The sequence below is a fragment of the Mus musculus genome, chromosome 7 (assembly GCF_000001635.26).
Source record: "Mus musculus strain C57BL/6J chromosome 7, GRCm38.p6 C57BL/6J".
Taxonomy (NCBI): Eukaryota; Metazoa; Chordata; class Mammalia; order Rodentia; family Muridae; genus Mus; species Mus musculus.
Window position 1 is genome coordinate 143,584,851 of NC_000073.6, and position 17,897 is coordinate 143,602,747.

At 50.2% G+C, this 17,897-nt stretch overlaps 1 protein-coding gene, 1 long non-coding RNA gene and 1 pseudogene across 8 annotated transcripts in view; 2 read left to right on the forward strand and 1 right to left on the reverse strand.

The window, feature by feature from the left end:
• Cars (cysteinyl-tRNA synthetase) overlaps window positions 1–15,240 on the reverse strand; it is a 42,861-nt gene extending 27,621 nt beyond the window's left edge. For 3 of the 7 annotated variants that reach the window (XR_378611.2, XM_006508627.2, XM_017322295.1), the window contains exons 1-6: window positions 15,132–15,238; window positions 7,562–7,810; window positions 3,642–3,733; window positions 2,255–2,343; window positions 1,565–1,661; window positions 849–947 (exon numbers count right to left, since the gene is read on the reverse strand). Coding sequence is in view for 6 of the 7 variants with exons in the window: in XM_006508627.2 (XP_006508690.1) it covers window positions 849–947; window positions 1,565–1,661; window positions 2,255–2,343; window positions 3,642–3,733; window positions 7,562–7,810; window positions 15,132–15,156 (651 nt within the window). In the remaining variant the exon portion in view is untranslated. Of the gene's footprint in view, window positions 1–848; window positions 948–1,564; window positions 1,662–2,254; window positions 2,344–3,641; window positions 3,734–7,561; window positions 7,811–15,131 lie in introns of all 7 variants that reach the window. The other 4 variants (NM_013742.5, NM_001252593.1, XM_030242631.1 and 1 more) reach the window with 4 other exon arrangements.
• Gm15580 lies at window positions 11,355–12,330 on the forward strand (annotated as a pseudogene).
• A 13-nt stretch (window positions 15,241–15,253) lies between the features above and the next one.
• Gm15579 lies at window positions 15,254–16,008 on the forward strand. Its single transcript, XR_870064.3, has 2 exons — window positions 15,254–15,363; window positions 15,773–16,008. It is a non-coding gene; the product is annotated as a predicted gene 15579 (long non-coding RNA).
• Window positions 16,009–17,897: the final 1,889 nt, after the last annotated feature.

Below are 17,897 nucleotides of genomic sequence, written 5' to 3' on the forward strand. Positions count from 1 at the left end.
AGACCAAAGATAGCTATGCTCTAATTTCAGGCCTAATTTCTTCCCAGGACAATGCCGTGAGCATCCCAGATTGTTACTGCAGTTGCTAAGGGTGGTGTGTGACAGGAAACAGACAGATCTAGTCTCACCATTAGTGTGATGGTTTAAAAGAGGCTGTAGGCTCCTGTAGGCTCTGGTATTTAAATACTTGGTCCCAAGGTGGTGGTGCTGTCTCTGGGGAGGCTTGGAGGATGCAGGCTTTGGGATCTTAAGCCATGCCCTACCGCGTCCAGTCTGCTCCTCCTGCTCTGTGCTTGTGCCTGAGGATGTGAGCTCTTGGCTTTCTGCACCTGCTACAGTGCCTCCCTGCCATGATGGGCTCATGACTCTGGAGCCATAAGCCAGAATAAACAGTAAGTTGCCTCAGTCAGTGTTTAATCACTGTAATAATAGAAAAATAACTAAGACGTATCTAGGAACCACACATTGAAAGGAGGCTCGTTCAGAGCAGAGGTGTGGATGTGGAGAACATACTTCCTCAGTGGAGGTCACAGCACCATGAACACAATGAGAACTTACAGATCAAGGGTCTGCCTTGTGGTCAGAATTGGTCGTCGGATTGCTCGCGACCTTAACACTGAGGACCAGACAGCAAGAGGGATGGAGATGCATCAGGTATTTCCCCTAAGCGATAGGAACACTACCTATCCCACACCCTAGCCTATAAAACTCTGATCTGGTGACTGTCTTGTAGGCCTGGCAGGGGCAACATCTGCTGTGGCTTTGGGTCCCCAGTGAAGCTGGTTTGAGTCCTACAAAGGGCCTAAGAGGCACTAGGAGGAGGCAAGGGTGGTATCCATGGCCTTTACCTTCATGGCATCACGGACATCCTTCAGGAGCTGGGTGGCTGGGGGTTTCTGCTCCCGATACTGCTCAAACAGGTAGTTCTGCCGTGCCCGCCTGATGATCTGTACAGGTAGGAGACTGGTTATGATCAGAGTCCACTCTCTCCCATGTGTAGAACTGTTCTTACACTGCAGCTGAGTGAGGGTGAAGAGGCATGGGGACAGACACAGGTCCCAAACACTATGGCACTGTGAGACACCATTACCACCATTCCTTCTGTACCTGCAAAGTGGGGCTGAGGTTTACTGTGAACATCTGGGTATCTAAATACAGGTCACTGAGGCCCCAACTTTCTCAGCTAGCAAGATACAGAGAGGACCTGCTTCCACAAAGAACCAGGAGTTATGGGAACTTAGCCAATGCTCAGAATCTGCAGATTTCTCGAAGCATCTAGGCACCTGTGCAAATGACTACCTCTGCATAAACTGTGTATCGGTTCACTGCAGGGACTCACTGTTTATTAGGCCAGACACGAGCCTGCCTCCTCTCCAGCCCATCTGTCCATCCATGTGGCCCAGCAGTCCTGTAAGTCCTTATGCAGTCCCGACTGGCCTCACACTCAAATCATCCAGTCTCAGCCTCCTAAGTGACGGTGGGCAGCTGGATTTCTTATCTCAAAGTCCTGCTTCCTCTCATGTTAGCCATCAGGTCTGAATGTTAACACAGGCGCCCCCCTTACCTTATCATCAATGTCTGTGATGTTCATGCAGTAAAAGACATCATACTGGAAGTAATCCCTCAGCACCCTCCTCAGGATATCGAAGGAGATGTAGGACCTGAAGCAGCAGAAAGCACAGTTCCCCAGTTGGCACACAGTGCCTGTTAGTTTGATATTGCAAGAACATGAACAAACTGAGCACCCTAAAACTGAAAACACCCCCAAATCCAAGTTTTCTGAGCACCCACACGATGCCACAAAGACAAACTTCCATGCTATAATATTTCATCAACAAAACTGTTAAGAATTAAAATTACCTTTAGAATATGTACATAGGATACACGTGACATAGGTAAATGCTGGGTTTTAGTATGGGTTCCATCCCCAAGACCTCCCATTTAGATGAAAATGGTCCAAAATCCGAAAACCTGCGACCCTCAGCACTTCTGGACCAGACACCCAGGCTAAGGAAATTCAGCGTGTTAGGGACAGGCTCCATGGCTTTTACCCCATCAGCCATTAACTCCGAAAAGTCACACCGTTAACGTGTGTGTCTGTGTGTCAGGGAAGGGATCGTGGCCCACTACACCTTAGGTCTGCATGTATACATCACATATCCACCGGGGTAGAGACAGTGACTGGGTAGACTCCAGGATGGCAACACAGGCTCTTTAATTCTCCAGTAGTACCGATCCCCAGCATCAGACCCACCTGGCATGTCCCATGTGAGACGCATCATAGACAGTCGGCCCGCAACAGTACCACGTCACCTTCTTCCCATCTTGAGGTATAAATACATCCTTGTTAAAAAACAAGGAATGCCATCACCAGAAACTCAAGACACTCCACAGCACAGCAAGAGGAGCCATAGACAGCACACTAACTGATGGCTGAGGGCCATTTATTTGTGAGCCAGAATCTGGCTTTGAATTCACAATCCTCCTACCTCCACCTCAAAGGCCTAAGCCACAACCAGCAAGACCCTCCTGTCTCCTGTTTTACTGATAAAGTCATAGCATTCAGTAAGCTGTGTAGTGAGAGCCTGGTGAGGTGTCCTCACCCCCTCCCTCCCTGGAATGTTCCTCCTTCTCCTCCTCCTCTTCTTCCTCAGAGTGGAGAAGGGAACAAAGTTGCTGTTGTGAAAATGTCGGCTTAGCAAGAATTGCAGCTAACAAATACCAGCCTGGATCCTAACTGCTCTAGATAACCACCTCAGGAGGTTGGCACAGATGCCATCTTCCTCAGATAAAGAACAAAGGGCTAAGAGCAGCTAGCCAAGGTCTGTCCTTCCCAGAGGAGCCCGGCTTAGGGGCCAGAGCATCCAAACAGTCACAGACTTCTCTGGGAGGTGTCACTACCAGTGAGTTACGTAAGTCGATGGGACCTGTCCCAGACATGTCTCCTGCTTGCTGAGCATGTGATCAAACACTCAGCCAGGGTGCTGGAGAGATGAATGCATACTGCTTTGACGGACCTGATTTCAATTCCCAGCACCCATGCTGGGTGGCTCACAGCTCTAAGGAACCTGAAGCTTCTGGCCTCGGTGGGCACTGTATTCACATGCTCATAGCACCACATAGATACACACATATACACATAATTAGAAGTAAAACAATAAAAAAGTAATAATCACCATCCCACAACTGGAGAGCTTTCTGAAGCCTGTGCCACTATGGGTGTGAGCTAAGTATAGCAAACCATGATGAGCCTATCAGGTTAAGAGGCTGTAGTGGCTTCCTGGCACATGCTGGGCTCCAACACCACCTGGCGGGTTTGCCACTTTGCCTAATCTGCTTCGCTTAGGACAGTGTATGATAGCCATGAGTCCTCCTGAAAGCTGCCAGCACTTGGCTTGGCTGTTAGGACCTTGAACGCTCAGGCCTGGCCAATGCTGAGAGGCCAGCAGGCAGACTTCCCCAAAGTACTGTCGTGTACAAGGCATCTGCACCCTTGTTTCAGTGCACAGCTCTGTCTGGGTTGCAGAAGCCAAGGCAGAGGAGAAACAGAAGATGCAGAGGCCATAGCCCAGCATTGGAGTAACAGAAGGACTCTGAGCTTAAACTGAGGGAACATGGGAGTCATGTGCAAACTTTCTTACCTTGTTCCGGGTGAGGCTATTATAGAGGCGGAGCCTGCAGGGCTCAGTCCCTGCTGGGGGGGACCACTGAGGCTGCACTCGCCGGCCTTTACCTGGAAGCACAAGAACAGATGGGTCACATGGCAGGTCACCTCTGGCTCTCAACGCCAGGGTTGAGCAATGGCACTTGTGCTTTTGAGACAGATTCTCGCTTTGTAGCCCCAGCTGTTCTGGAACTTCTCATGTCGTTCAGGCTGGCCTCAAACGGAGGCTCCTCTGGCCTCTGCCTTCTCAGTGCTAGGCTTAAAGGCATGTATGTGGCTTGTGATCTTCAGTTCACCTTCTGCTGCTGCATTCCAACAAGACCTCCAGAGAGACTCAAGAACACCCTCATGATATGCCACACACCTCCCACCAGCCCTTGGCCGTGCACCCATCCCCACACAATGCTGTCCATGCCTCTGGGTCTCCATAGGCTCTGACTATGACATGGCAGTGTCATTGCTGCCCTTGCTGCCTCCAGCTCTCAGGATCCTTTGCCTGGGCAAGGTAACAGTCTGTGGACACTTTGTGATACACAGGCCACCTCCAAGTCACCGGGTGCAACAAAGGTTAAGGTAAGAATAGCCTCCAGCCCCTCCTGTCTCTGTCCTTGGCATCATATCTGGCTTGGCCCACAGCTAGACTGACCCTAAGCTCTGGATACAAGTCTGTTGCACTCCCACCCTGACCCAGGCCGGTCCACACTGGCAGGCTCCACAGCCTAGCCTCTTTCTCTCAGGCAGTGCCTGCTCTCTGGATACATGACCCAGGCCTCTTTATCTGAGGCCTGAAGGTCTTTCCCTGAAGACAGACCTGTTTCTAGAAAGGACGTCCCTAATCTGCATGCCTGGGTACTCTGAGATGTCACAAGGGTGATGCTTCAAGCCTCACAATCTCAGTCTAGAAAAGCTGACTGAAACCCACCAGGAAACCATATGACCATCCACAGCCTGCCCATGCTCTGTCGGGCATACCTGCCTTCCTCCTTAGTCCTGCTGACAGCCAGGCCCTGTGTTGCTCCCCTATGCAGGTCTACGAGTATGGATCTCACTGGACCACCTGTGGCAGACCTTAATGCACCTTGGTGTCCAGTCCCTCTGCCCCCCTCACCTCTGCTGAGCAAGGTGGAAGGTCTTGAGCTGACCTGGTCCTGGTCTTCCCTCACCATGGACACTTCTCTTGCCTCTGGCCACCTCTGACTCCTATGCAAAATTGACTATAAGTGACACCACACCTCAATAGGTCTACCTGTTGATTCTGCTTTAAGTCACAGAGAAATCTGTTAAGGGCACGGGCCATCCCCAGGCTCCATCCTTGCCCAGATCACACTAGACAGAATAAAGGAGACTGGTAATTAACAGGCTATTAACGAGAATGAAGGGGAGGACCATCACTGTGTGGGGGTATATGAGGGAGGGGAGACAGCAGTCAGCAGCAAGCAGGAGCTCCTTCCTCCAGGTGTGGGGTCCCATCACGGGCAGACAGAGGCTGGGATGGAGGAAACTCCAACTCTTCACCAGACACCAAGCTCAGTCTCAGCTTACCCTGAGCACATTAGTACCTGACCAGAAAGTATCTCAATGTGATGGGAGGATTCTGAAACTGTACTTCCTCAAAAGACCCAGAGGTGACACCAAAAATGGAGATGCTGCTGGATTCTCACAAGAAGAGACACTACCAAGGGCTGCTACATTGAACGCTGCCACAGACCCACAGCCCAGTGACAGGCTTTAAGCTCATCCGGCAGAGACACATTCTGGATTGGAAAAGGGTGCAACAGGGCAAGATATACAACAGCCTGCCTTCACAGGTTCTCTGGGTCAACAGGGCACACAGGAGAGGTTCTTAGGTTCTCCCTGAACCCACAGTCTAAGGACCCACAGCAGTTTCCTAGGTGTTGTCAGCCTCTTTAGGTTTCTTCTGAAACAGTCCCACTCTGGGCCAGGCACCTGTGGTGGCACAGGTCTAGTACTGCAAGTGTCACTGACTACAAAACAGGCAGCTTTGTAACGCAGACAGCTACACTTTGAAAATAGGATGCAAGAGGCTGCAGGTTCAAGGATGGAGAAGCTGCTGGGAAGCAACGGCCAGCTCTAAGGGTGTGAGGTAATGCAGGAGCTTGAGCCCACATCCAGGTGAGAGCCCCCAAGCAAGCTCAAAGCCCGAGGATGGAGTGGACCTCCATGCTGAACCACACAGGGTGACAGAGGGAAGGATGGTGACAAGTGGGCTGGCTCTTCAGGAAGGGAACTATGAAGGCTAAAAAGAACACATACATTTTCCATGTTTGAGAGGATACTTTGCTGCTAGGGCCTCAGCCTTGAGAAGGCAAGGGTGGTGAAGACAAGATGGGACATGCTTTATGTATAGAACAGCAAGCAGTAAGAACGGTGGGCTATGTTGTGGGCTTGAAGTGAGGAAGTGTTCTTTCTCATTTGGAGAGCATGCTTTAGAAGACACCCAGGACAGGGAGAATTCTAATCCTCATAGCCGTATGGAGGCAGACAGAGCTACCATTAATCCAGAGACATGATGTGGACTCTGGAGCCTGGGCCTGCCAAAAGCCAGTGAACAGTTATGGGCAGCCCAGCTCCAGCCTCCTCCTCTCTCAGCTTTTGCATGTTTCTACATTAGGGATCTGACCTAATGCATTTTCTTCACAAGATTACAAGGACCTCATGGCCCTGTGGGCAACTGTGGTGCTAGAGGAAGCAGGGCAACCCTGTTAGAGGACGTTAGTGCTGTCCTTGGTCCCTCTTCCATTCAACAGCATCCCTCAGAGAAGCCTCAGTAGATAGTGGCTGCCTGTAGTGGGAGGCCCTTCTCTTCATTGGTCACAAGGCCCCTGAGAAGCAATGCTCTGCTGTGTCCACTAGCACAGATAGTGGTATGTCTATTTGGTTCTTCCCAGAACCATAAATGAAGCCTAGATGGCTGGCTGTTGAGGCCAGGGCCCATCCCTGGCCCCCCTTCCTACTGCCTTAACTTGGAGTTGGGGCACAGTGTTCAGTCTGACTCCCTGAGATCTTTGGAGAAGACACCTGGTGTTATATATGACATCTGGAACACAGTGGACACCTGGGACAGTGCTGGATACAGGAACAGCAGAGGTCTAGGCGAGACTATGCAGCCACACCTCCCACCTAGGCTGGGACAGGGTTTTACTTGGGATAATCCAGAAAAGTCAAGACTTTTCCTGACCCTAGGAGACTCTTCAACATGCTCCAAGTTCCCAACCCAAGCCTGCAAAGCCTCAAGGAGGCCATAGCAGGGACTACCATAAGTCAGCACTCAGCCCTCTCCACATAAAGGAAACGTGTACTACAGCCAAGGGAGTCTGGGGCTCAAGGGCCTCAGGCAACGTCAGAAAGGAGCACCCACAGAAGGGAGCTTTCCCATATGGCCAGATCAAGATGACAAACCATTGGAGTCCCAAGCCAGAGCCTTCCCAGTCCTGCCTCCTCATCCTAACAATTGTGCCCAGTGACACCAGCAGCACCCACAGGCATGACTGACTTCATTTCAAAGCAGACAGGAGACTTATGCATTTTTTTGGTCAATGAATACAGATCCAATATTTAGTGACATTGCATCTGAAGAGAAACAAATGTAACCTATGGGACTAAAGACAAGAACCAAGAGCCACTCCCATCAAAGCATTAGTGGAACCCCAAGACAGGTCTGTAACAGCATCTAGTATGGCCCTGAAGTGGTCCCAAAGGTGGCGCTGAGCTACATGTTGGTTACATGACTTTATCCTACCAGACCCAACAAGCATGGCTTCTGCCCCACAGGAACACTTGACTGAAATATGGAGGTGAGTCTCCAGCAGGATATCCACTGCCCTGTAGCACCTCATGCCCTTGACCTTGAAGCAGAGGTTCACTGCTGTTACTCACTTGCTTGAAGCCTGCAGGGCTCGTCTCTGCCTTGGGGGCCACCCAGGAGCGCTTCTATGTGCCTGAACCACCGAGCCACGTGGAAGAGCCTTGAGTCAGCGGGAGGGGCCGAGAGCTGCCTGAACACGTCCACATCTGCCTGGGATAGGGAGTACCCCTGGATATAGCTACGCGTGCTGAGGTGTTGGTCCAGGGCCTGCACCCTGGCTGCCTCGTCACTAATGCTCAGAATGGACCTGTAGTCGGCAGCTGCAAAGACAGAGGGCACAGGATGTCAGGCCAGAGGGCAGACAACCCATGACATCAGGCAGGCAGGCAAGCAGGCAGAACAGCACATGTCAGGCAAGCGAGTAGGGGAGATGCAACATCAGACAGGGCAGGCAAGAGGGCACAGGATAGAAAAAAACAAATAGGTCACAGGATGTCAGGTATGCGCACAGAAAGCTTCCAAGGTACAAGAGCCAGACAGCTGTGTTTGTCAAAGCCCTTTCCTGCGTGTCAGACATCCAGAAGAGGAAGGACCACAGGGTGGGCATGCAGAAGGATGGCAGGGTGACAGTGGGGCAGGTCAGGTTCCCTCCTAAAGCCTTAAGGAAAGGCTTCATATGTATACTGAGGTGGTCTGCAGTACCGTGAGTGACGCCAGGGATTAATGCCAGGGATTGTGTACTTTAAAATGGCTAACTTGGGTCAGGCATTTTCATGTACACCTTTAATTTCAGCAGAGGCAGAAGCAGGCAAATCTCTTGGAGATGTAGCTCAGAGTACTCACCTAGCAAGTATAAGGCTCTGGGTTTGATGTCCAGCACCACAAAATAAACTAATCAATTAATGAAATGGCTACTTGCATGCTGCGGAGAGGGTAGCAGCTGAAGAGCCCTCAGCACATGACATAGCCACGCATAAGCCTGTAGACTGGAACAAATATGGCTTCCAGAAGCGAAATACCATATCCCTTCCTAAGTTCTCCAAACCCACTAAGAGTGTTCAGGGCTGCCAGGAGGAACTGCTCTGAGGACACCTGACCCCTCCACTGGGGCACCTGCTACAAAGGGTATATAACAGCTATGACTGCCATCACCCACACCCCTGAGAGTGGACAGTCTCCAGGCAGTGTTCTGCATGAGCTCCAGGAGGAGAGAAGTCTAAGCTTCTATCGTGGCTGGACTTTTACATCATGTCCTAGCTAGTTTTATGTCAACTAGGTCTAAGTTGGTCATTTAGGAAAAGGGAACGTCAGTTGGGAACATTCTGCCACCAGAATGGCCTAGGAGCAAGCCTGTGGCATATTTTCTGAATTAGTAATTGAGAGCTAGCCCACTGTGGTGTCATCCCTGGTGGTCCTGGGACGTGTGAGAAAGCAGGCTGAGCAAACCCTAAGGTGCAAGCCAGTTAACAGCACCCCTCCATGGCTTCTGCATCAGCTCCTGCCTCCAGGTTCCTGCCCCATTTTGAGTTGCTACCCTACTTCCTTTAGCAATACAGAATGTCACCTGAGAGTTGAAAAAATAAACCCTTCTTTTCCTGGGTGTTTTTTGGTCATGGTATTTATTCTATCATAGCAGTAGAAACCCTATGGGACACTGCAAGCCCTGTATCTTTTCCTCAGTACTCAGCCCTTAGTACACAGCTTTAATTCCAAACAATGAAGGTAGAGTTAGTTTGTAGAAAGAAGCACCCATGTTTGAAAATGATGTCAAATTGTGTGGCAGACAGAGTGATGAAGCAGACAAAGATTTGATGGAATAGAATATGCTCGACTCTCATAAGAAGAAAGAGGAAAGAGAAGCTACTTAAGGGGCAGTGTTGAGAGGAAAAAGGGAGGAGGTAGTTTTATGGGGAGAGTTTTATAGAGACAGGTGAAGACAGAATGAGCCAGAGAATGAGAAGGGGCCAGAAGATTGGAACATATTGCCAAAGTTAATATGAGGCCAAGCAGAGCTGTTCAGGAGAGGCCAAGAGAGAGAAAGCAGATTGAATCAGTCAGCTTGGAGAGGAGTTTGAACCAGAGCAGCTGAGTTGAACCAGCCAACTAGAGTTCAGAAGGAACTAGAAAGGGCGAGCTTATTCAGCAGTAAGTCTCAGAGGCTGAAAGCATTCTAGGCCTAGATTAGTAGACTGAGGCAGTAAGCCTCGGGGTAACAATTATTACAGGAGAATAAAAGTTACTTTTACAATTCCCAGTTTCAGTTTCCTTTCCTTCTTTAAGCAAGAGGCTCTCAGGACCCAGTTGTAGGCTTTGAAGAAGAACCCCTTGTTCCAGCCCCTCAGCCAAGGTGACAGAACTAGATCTGGGCCTTCTGCTCTACAAAGAGGGCCCTCCAACTGCATTCTCATGACCCTGCCTCTAGGCCACTTGGGTGAAATTAACAGGACATCTCTTCCCAGATAAAGAGGCTACCCAAGAAGGAAGGCAGTCCCTGCCTAGCAGTCCCCGAGACCACTGAGCCATGGCCAGGAAAACTCCAAATATTTACTTCATCGCTTGTTTTCCTCTCTAAGTACCCACGAGGTTCCCTAATGATAACTGCTATGGCCAGCATTGGGAGACAGCACTGGGCTGCAGAGAGCTCTGGAAGATGGGCCTTGCCAGCAGGCTAAGCACCTGCCCTCTTCAGAAGGAAGCACACTTAATACCACCAGCCTCATAAAGCCTTGGAGCTCTAAGTGCAATTACACTTAACACGCTTTACAAACCTCTGGCAAAGAGCCAGCGCCAGGCTTGCTGCTGTCATTACTATAATTGCTCCTGCATTACGATGATTGTAATCACTGAAGTACTCCAGAGGCTCCCTGGAGGAATGTGCCTGACCACAGGATCCCAAAGGCTCTGGGTAGCACAGCCCAGACCACTGTGAGGGAGCAAAGCCTGCAGGTGAGAAGGGGAACTGAGGATGTGCAAGGTGCTCCAGCTGGAGCTGTGCAGACACTCCTGGAGGAAACGCCTAGAACAGGTCAGCTTTCTCAGGGGAGTCGGTTAAGCCATTCCCTGACTGTTCATTGCTTGACAACAAAAAAATTCCTCCCAGGCCCATTCGGCAAACTTGATGTCACCAGGACCCTTCGAACATCATGGTCAAACTATTCTGCCTCCACAGAAGGGCACACCTGCAGCTCATCCCCTGAACTTACAAAGAGCAGAGCGCTCTGATGGTGGGACCGTCCCAGAGGTAGACAGTAACTGACACAGCTACAGACCAATCAGCCACTGAGACTACACAGGAGCTGGCACTCAGCACAACGAAGAAGCAAAAATCACTTCCAATGATCCATAGTCCTAACATGTGGAAGCAGCGTCCTGCCTGGCTCTTTCCATCAGCATTCACACCCGCTCAGCATTCACACCCTGCCTGGCTCTTTCCATCAGCATTCACACCGCTCTCAGCACCTGGCCCTGTCCCCTTTCAAGTACACTGGAAGAGAGCATTTCTTGGAGCAGCCCCCTAAGCTCCCAGAGGGTAAGCCTTGACTTGACACGGGGCTATACCGTCACTTGCTCTTGACTTCTGTCTACTACTGTCACTATTGCTAAGGGTCCCTCAAAGCCCTCACCTTGCAGATGTCCCAAAAGTAACCACACCTGCAGATTGTTTCCTCCCTGCAAAAGCACCCCACCCCCACCCCTGGGCACCCCCTCCCCCGCCCCCGGGCACCCCCTCCCTCCACCCCCGGGCCCTCTAGCTGCTCCTGCTTCTCCTTTCCCATATGTTCCCTATGGGGTTCCCACTCTACTGCCACCAGGAGCTGCTGCTCAAGATGCCAGAAAACATTCATATATTCAGAGGCTACTGCCATGAATGAACATAAGGCCAAAGATAAGCAAATATCTGCATCCTTCAAAAAGGTCCACTTTGGCAGTGCCTTGGAGGTCCCATGGTTCTGTGTCTTGCTTCAACCGTGTTTGGACGGAACAGATCCGGGGACTCACACTTTAATAGCTTCCAGCCACCTTACAAGTCTCTCCAGTCACAGCCTCCAGGACCATCTCCTCGCTGCCTTCGGCTCTTAGGACCAGCTAGCACTGTCTTCGAGGTTAGTTCCATACTCTGAATCAGCCATTATTCCACCAAAGTGGAAGCTGCTGAGAACTTGCACTGGTCAACTTGCACCTGCAGGCCTCCTATGCCTACCTCTCTCTGTGCTGTTTTGATCGGGATGACGTGGTTTTGGAGGGCGTAGGCCACTTCTTCTTCAAACTGGCTGAGGAGAAGAGTGAGGGCACCGAGTGTCTCCTCAAGTTGCAGGAGAATCGTGGGAGCTGTGCACCCTTCCAGGATGTGCAGAAACCACCCCAAGATGAATGGGGTAAAACCCAGGAGGCCATGGAAGCTGCCTTGGCCCTGGAGAAGAACCAGAGCCAGGCTCTCGTGGATCTGCATGCCCTGGGTTCTGCCCGCACAGACCCTCATCTCTGTGACACCTTGGAAAGCCACTTCCTGGATAAGGAGGTGACGCTCATCAAGAAGATGGGCAACCACCTGGCTGACCTCCCTAGGCTGGCAGGGCCACAACCAGCGCAGACTTGGCACGCCCCAGGGATCTCTGGGCGAGTATCTGAGCGCCTCACTCTCAAGCACGACTAGGAGGCCTCTGTGCCTTCCAAGGGGCTCCCTCCTCTGCTCTGCACCAACCCGCCACAGGACCTCTACCTGAATGAACTTCTCAAGCCACTAGACAGTTGCCCTGGAGCCTCTCCCACATCTTGGACCAAGTAAAAATAAAGCATTTTGAAACAGAAAACAAAAAAAAAAAAAAAAAAAAAAAAAAAAGAGAGGTCTATTTTGCTCTGTTTTCTACTTCCTGTACCTGGCAACTGGAACCAACCTGGTCATTCTAAGAGATTCTGAAAAAGGGTCGCTACATGGTAGCTGAAGTCCCTGCACCCAGGGGTACCTGGCCTGTCTCTAGCTGTGGTGATGGCAGACTGAACACTTTACTTCTCTAGACCTCAGGGTGCTCATCTGCACAGGAAGGGTCACAAGGAACACAGGCACCGTTGCAGTTGCCCTGGGACTTGTACTGTGGCAGACTACATGTTAGGCATGATTATGAAGACTATGTGGTTAAGCTATGGGGAAAATCTGGCACCTGAGATGAGCTCCACCTATCAGAGGGCCTGAAATAAGCCTGCGATCCCATACTCTGGGTGACATTGTGTCCCACGTCATTCAGAGCTTCGGCCATCTTCTGAGGAAACAGGAAGGGAAAAGCAATCACCCCAGTGCCCTCAAGTTGCAACTAAAGGCCATCTCTGTACTGTGGCTTTCCAGTTCCTGAGTGGTTTTATATTGTTTAAAACAGGATCCCATGTAGTCCAGGCTGGTCTCAAACTGGTAATCCTCCTGCCTCATCTCCCAGAGTGTAAGAATTACTGATGTGTAGCCACACATAGCTTTGTTGGATTTGTTAAAAGTGGCTACCTTCTCTGAGTTGCTTTTTTCTTTCGTTTTTTTGTTAATTTGTTTGAGACAAAGTTTCACTATGTATCTATTATCTATGACTGGCCTCGAACTTACTATGTAAAACAGGCTGGCCTTGAATTCTTAGAGATCCCCTTACCTCTGCCTCTGGAGCACTAAAATTACTGAGTGACAGGCACATGCCACCACACACCCATTCCTGGATTTTCATGGAAGTTCTGACTCCTGGATCATCTTCCCTCAGGACTTGTGATCTCCCCTGAGATCTGCACATCATGTATACACTTTTACTTAAAAGCCAAAGAGGAAGCTAGACATGGTGTTGTGATACCTGCCATCCCTATAGGAGACAGAAGGATCGGGAATTCCAGCCTGGGCTATATGAAACCCTGTCTAATTGGATGGATTGATGGATGGATGGATGGATGGAGTCGCAGAGTCCCATTCTTGACAGACCTGGTCCTTACACACCTGGCACTGTTCCAAGTTCTTCCTATGACTACACCACCCTCAGTGGCAGGACCCATTTCCTGTAATGTGAGTATGGGCATAGTTGTGATCCTAGACCTGTTGGGCAGCTCAGGGTGGAGCTGCTGGCCATGCTTCTGTGTTATAGTAGTCTAGGTGGACTTACAAAAGCTGCTGTGGGTGAAGCAGATAGAAACTAGGCATGCCAGTTGAGTGGAATGCTAGAATACAAAGGTAGGTACCACTGTCACTAGGCACATGCTAAGCAGTCTTGTCATCTGGGTACTCAGGTGATCAGAATCCAGCAAGGCCACAGTAACCACAGAGCACCACAGGATGCCTGAGAGATCTTGGAGACAGGTAACTGAGAAGTCAGAGCTCACATCTAATTTCTGGCTTCATCACAGAGACTAAAACCTACACTAAGCATTCTGCCTTTGAAGGCTTGCTTCTCACCTTCCAGGATATGGGCCAAGGCCTTTGCTCTTTCTAGAACCCACTTGCTAAAAAGATGAGAAAAGACACTGCTCTTCAGCGATCTGCCAAGGCCCAGGTCTACCCTGGGGTGACGTAAGTGACTGCTTTCTGAGGGAATCTCCCAATTGGCAATAAAGTAGATTGCCAATGATGCTCTGACAGTGATGCTCTGACTGGACAGGTCTCTGTGGTGACTGCTGACCACACTGGAGATTAAAGCCTTCATAAATCCCCAAGCTCTTTCATGTATGCGTACACGGAGTCCCTGCTTCCTCTGCCCTACTTCCCTAAGTACCAACCTCATGTGCCCTTCCGCCCACCTGCTTGGGCAGAAGACCAAAACAATCTTTGGGCCTTTGCCTTACCCCCAAAGTCCAGCCAGGGCAGGAGGGGGAGTGGTGAGGTCTCATCCAGGTACCAACTAGAGTCAGGCTATTTGAAACAGGACCATCTCTCCTATTGCTGAGTATCCAAGGAAACTTTAGCCTTAACCCAATCAAAAAATTGAAGCTGAGGAAGGGAGGCACTTACAAGACAGGAGTCAGGTCCCACCAAGGAGTACTCTAGCTTCAGGGAGTCATGGCAGCCACCCCCAGGTCCTGGCCTGCCACTGTCCATTGAGACGCTGGCCATCCCCAGAGCTTTGGTTTTGCACTGCCCACTTGGGCCACGGCTGTCCCCACAGGCTTACCGGAGAACGTTTTATCCCAGAGCCCTGGACTGGATACTACTCACCTGAGGATCCATCTCTGCCCACTCCAGTCACTGCCTAATCCAGATCTCTAGCTTGTCACTGCCCACCTGGGCATGCACTGTTCCTAGAGCCCTGACCTAGCCACTGCCCAACCCAATAGCCTCCACTCTAGAGCCCTGGCTGGTCACTTCCCGCCCAGGGATCCTCTGCCGAACAGCCTTTGCCTGCCACTGCCCATTTAAGCCTTTACTATCTTCGGATCACTGGTCTGGGCACTGCCCACTTAGTCCATGGTTGTCCCCACAGACCCGACCTGAGCACTGAGTCCCTGGGTCTTGCTGCCCCCAACCCCTGGCTCGCTTGGCATTACCCACTCGTTCCACCGCTGTCGCCACAGCACTGGCCTGGGCACTGCCTCCTTGGACCATGCTGCCCACACAGCCCCAGCCCGGTACTGCCTACTCGGGCCATGCTTGTACCCAGAGCTCCACAGTCATCCCGCAAACCTCACCCTGCTCCGCGGAGGAACCTGCCATCACTGGGAATCAAGACCCGCGGCCGCCGCCACAGACGCCTTCCAGAATCTGATGCAACCGCGGCGCCGGAAGTCCCGCCCCACCAGTCGTCTTCCGGGCATGTCCAGTAGCTAGGCAACTGCAAACTGACGCCGACGTGGGGCATGATGGGAGAATACTATGGTTTACGCTGGCGCGGAACTTAATAGACACCAAAGGGCTAAGACAGTGAGAAGCGCAAACCCGGGCTGCTGAAGAGGGCTGGGAGGGGCGGGACGAAATGGGGGAGTGGGAGGGGCGAGGAGCTGGGTAGAGGGGCGGGGCAAAACGAGTAGAGATTAAAGAGATGCAAGGGAAAGGGTGGGGCAAGGGACTCAGCGACTGGAGGAGAGGGGCGAGGAAGACGCCTTTTTCTGAGACACTCTCCAAAAGGCCACACAAGCCTGGAAACAGGTGGTTCCTGTTACACTCTCTCCTGAATCCTTTTATTTCCTGTGTGTTCCTTAATTCCTGATGTCGCCTCCCAAGACACACCATCAGAGGGAGGTTTATGAGAAGAAATGGAAAGTATTATTTTAGAAACATAGCCAGGTATATAGCGAGACCCTGTCTCACAATTTTTTTTTTTTTTTAAAAGCTCCGTTTTGAGGTTGGAAGATGGTTCGGTGGTCAAGAGCACGGCTGCTCTTCTGGAGGACACCGGTTTGATTTCTAGCACTCACAACTGCTCACAACCGGTTGTAACTTCAGTTCCATGGGATCCTAACCCTCTTTTGATCCTTGTGGGCTTTGCATGCCTGTGGTGAAAAAGACATGTGTTGTGTGTGTGTGCAGGGAAATAAATAAATACAATTATATATTCTGGTATATATATATTCTGGCAACCATGGTCTTAATTCCTGGAAACTCAGGAGGGAGAAGCAGGCAGTTCTCAGTGAGTTCCAAGTCAGCCATGGCTCCATAAGAGACTCTGTCTCAACATAAATAAATAATTAATTAAAAAATAATTGATACTTGGTAATATGTATTGTTTGGTTATGTACCCTTGGGACAAGGGACTGAGGTGCAAATTTTATATTTCAAAGCAAACCTGGCCTCCAGGTTCTCTCAGCATCCCTCAGTCCCTACCTGGCATACCCTTGCTGTAACCCTGAACTTTCCAGCCCAGGGGCTGGACTGCCCTTCCCCCAGAGGCTCTTCCCTATATAAACCAGATGTTTTGGTCTTCCTCATCGCTCCTCCTGTCTTCTCTATGTTCACACCCTTTCTCTTTCTCTCTCCTCCCCCACCATGGTGACTTCCTTGGCCTCAGTCCTTGGGGCCAGTGAACTTTCGCCTGAGAGCAGCTTCCTAATAAACCTGCCTATATGTACTCTAATCAGGCTTGAATTGGTTCATTTCATGGGCAGCAGAGAAATAATGTATCACATAGGTCTTAGTTAGGGTCTTACTGCTGTGAAGAGACACCATGACCAAGGCAACTCTTATAAGGACAACATTTAATTGGGGTTGGTTTACAGGTTCAGTGGTTCAGTACATTATCATCAAGGCAGGAGGTGAGAGTTAGACCTCTTCAGCTGAAGGCCGCTAGAAGACTGGCTTCCAGGCAGCTAGAATGAGGGTGTTAAAGCCCAAACCCACGGTGACACACCTATTCTAACAAGGCACTCCTAATAGTGCAACTCCCTGGGCCAAGCATATACAAACCCATTATATACATACATAAAGTATTAAACATATTAAAGTGATCAGAGCATATATTGCTAACTTCACAACTTTCTCAAAAATACTGTATTTTTGCTGCCAGTACTTTCTTTTTAAAGTTTTTGAGATAATTTTTATTTTACATGTAGAAATGTTTTGCCGGCATTTACATCTGTTCAGTGCCTGAGGAGGCCAGAAGAGGGCAACAGACCCCCAACAACTGGAACTAGAGACACCAGTGGTTGTGAGCTGTCACATGGTTACTGGGAACCAAAACCAGGTCCACTGGAAGAGTAGCCAGGTTCTTAATTGCCGTACTGGCTACTTTTGTGTCAACTTGACACAAGCTGGAGTTATTATAGAACAAGGAGCTTCAGTTGGGGAAATGCCTCCATGAGATCCAGCTGTGGGGCATTTTCTCAATTAGTGATCAAGGGGGAAAGGCCCCTTGTGGGTGGGACCATCTCTGGGCTGGTAGTCTTGGGTCCTATAAGAGAGCAGGCTGAGCAGGGCGTGGTGGCACACGCCTTTAATCCCAGCACTCAGGAGGCAGAAGTAGGCGGATTTCTGAGTTCGAGGCCAGCCTGGTCTACAAAGTGAGTTCCAGGACAGCCAGGGCTATACAGAGAAACTCTATCTCAAAAAAAAAAAAAAAAAAAAAAAAAAAAAAAAAAAAAGCAGGCTGAGCAAGCCAGGGGAAGCAAGCCAGCAAGGAACATCCCTCCATGGCTTCCGCATCAGCTCCTGCTTTCTGACCTGCTTGAGTTCCAGTCCTGACTTCCTTGGTGATGAATAGCAGTATGGAAGTGTAAGCCGAATAAACCCTTTTCTCCCCAACTTGCTTCTTGGTCATGATGTTTGTCCAGGAATAGAAACCCTGACTAAGACAACTGCTAAGCTGTTTCTCCAGCCCTATAACACCAGTACTTTAAAAACTAAAGCCCAGAGTATAACAGGGCCTCAGACCTTATCACAAATGACTCCATGATGAAAATATCATTCAGGCTGTAAAACTCAGCATGTAGACAGTACACTGGCCAAAACTAAAACAAAGACTT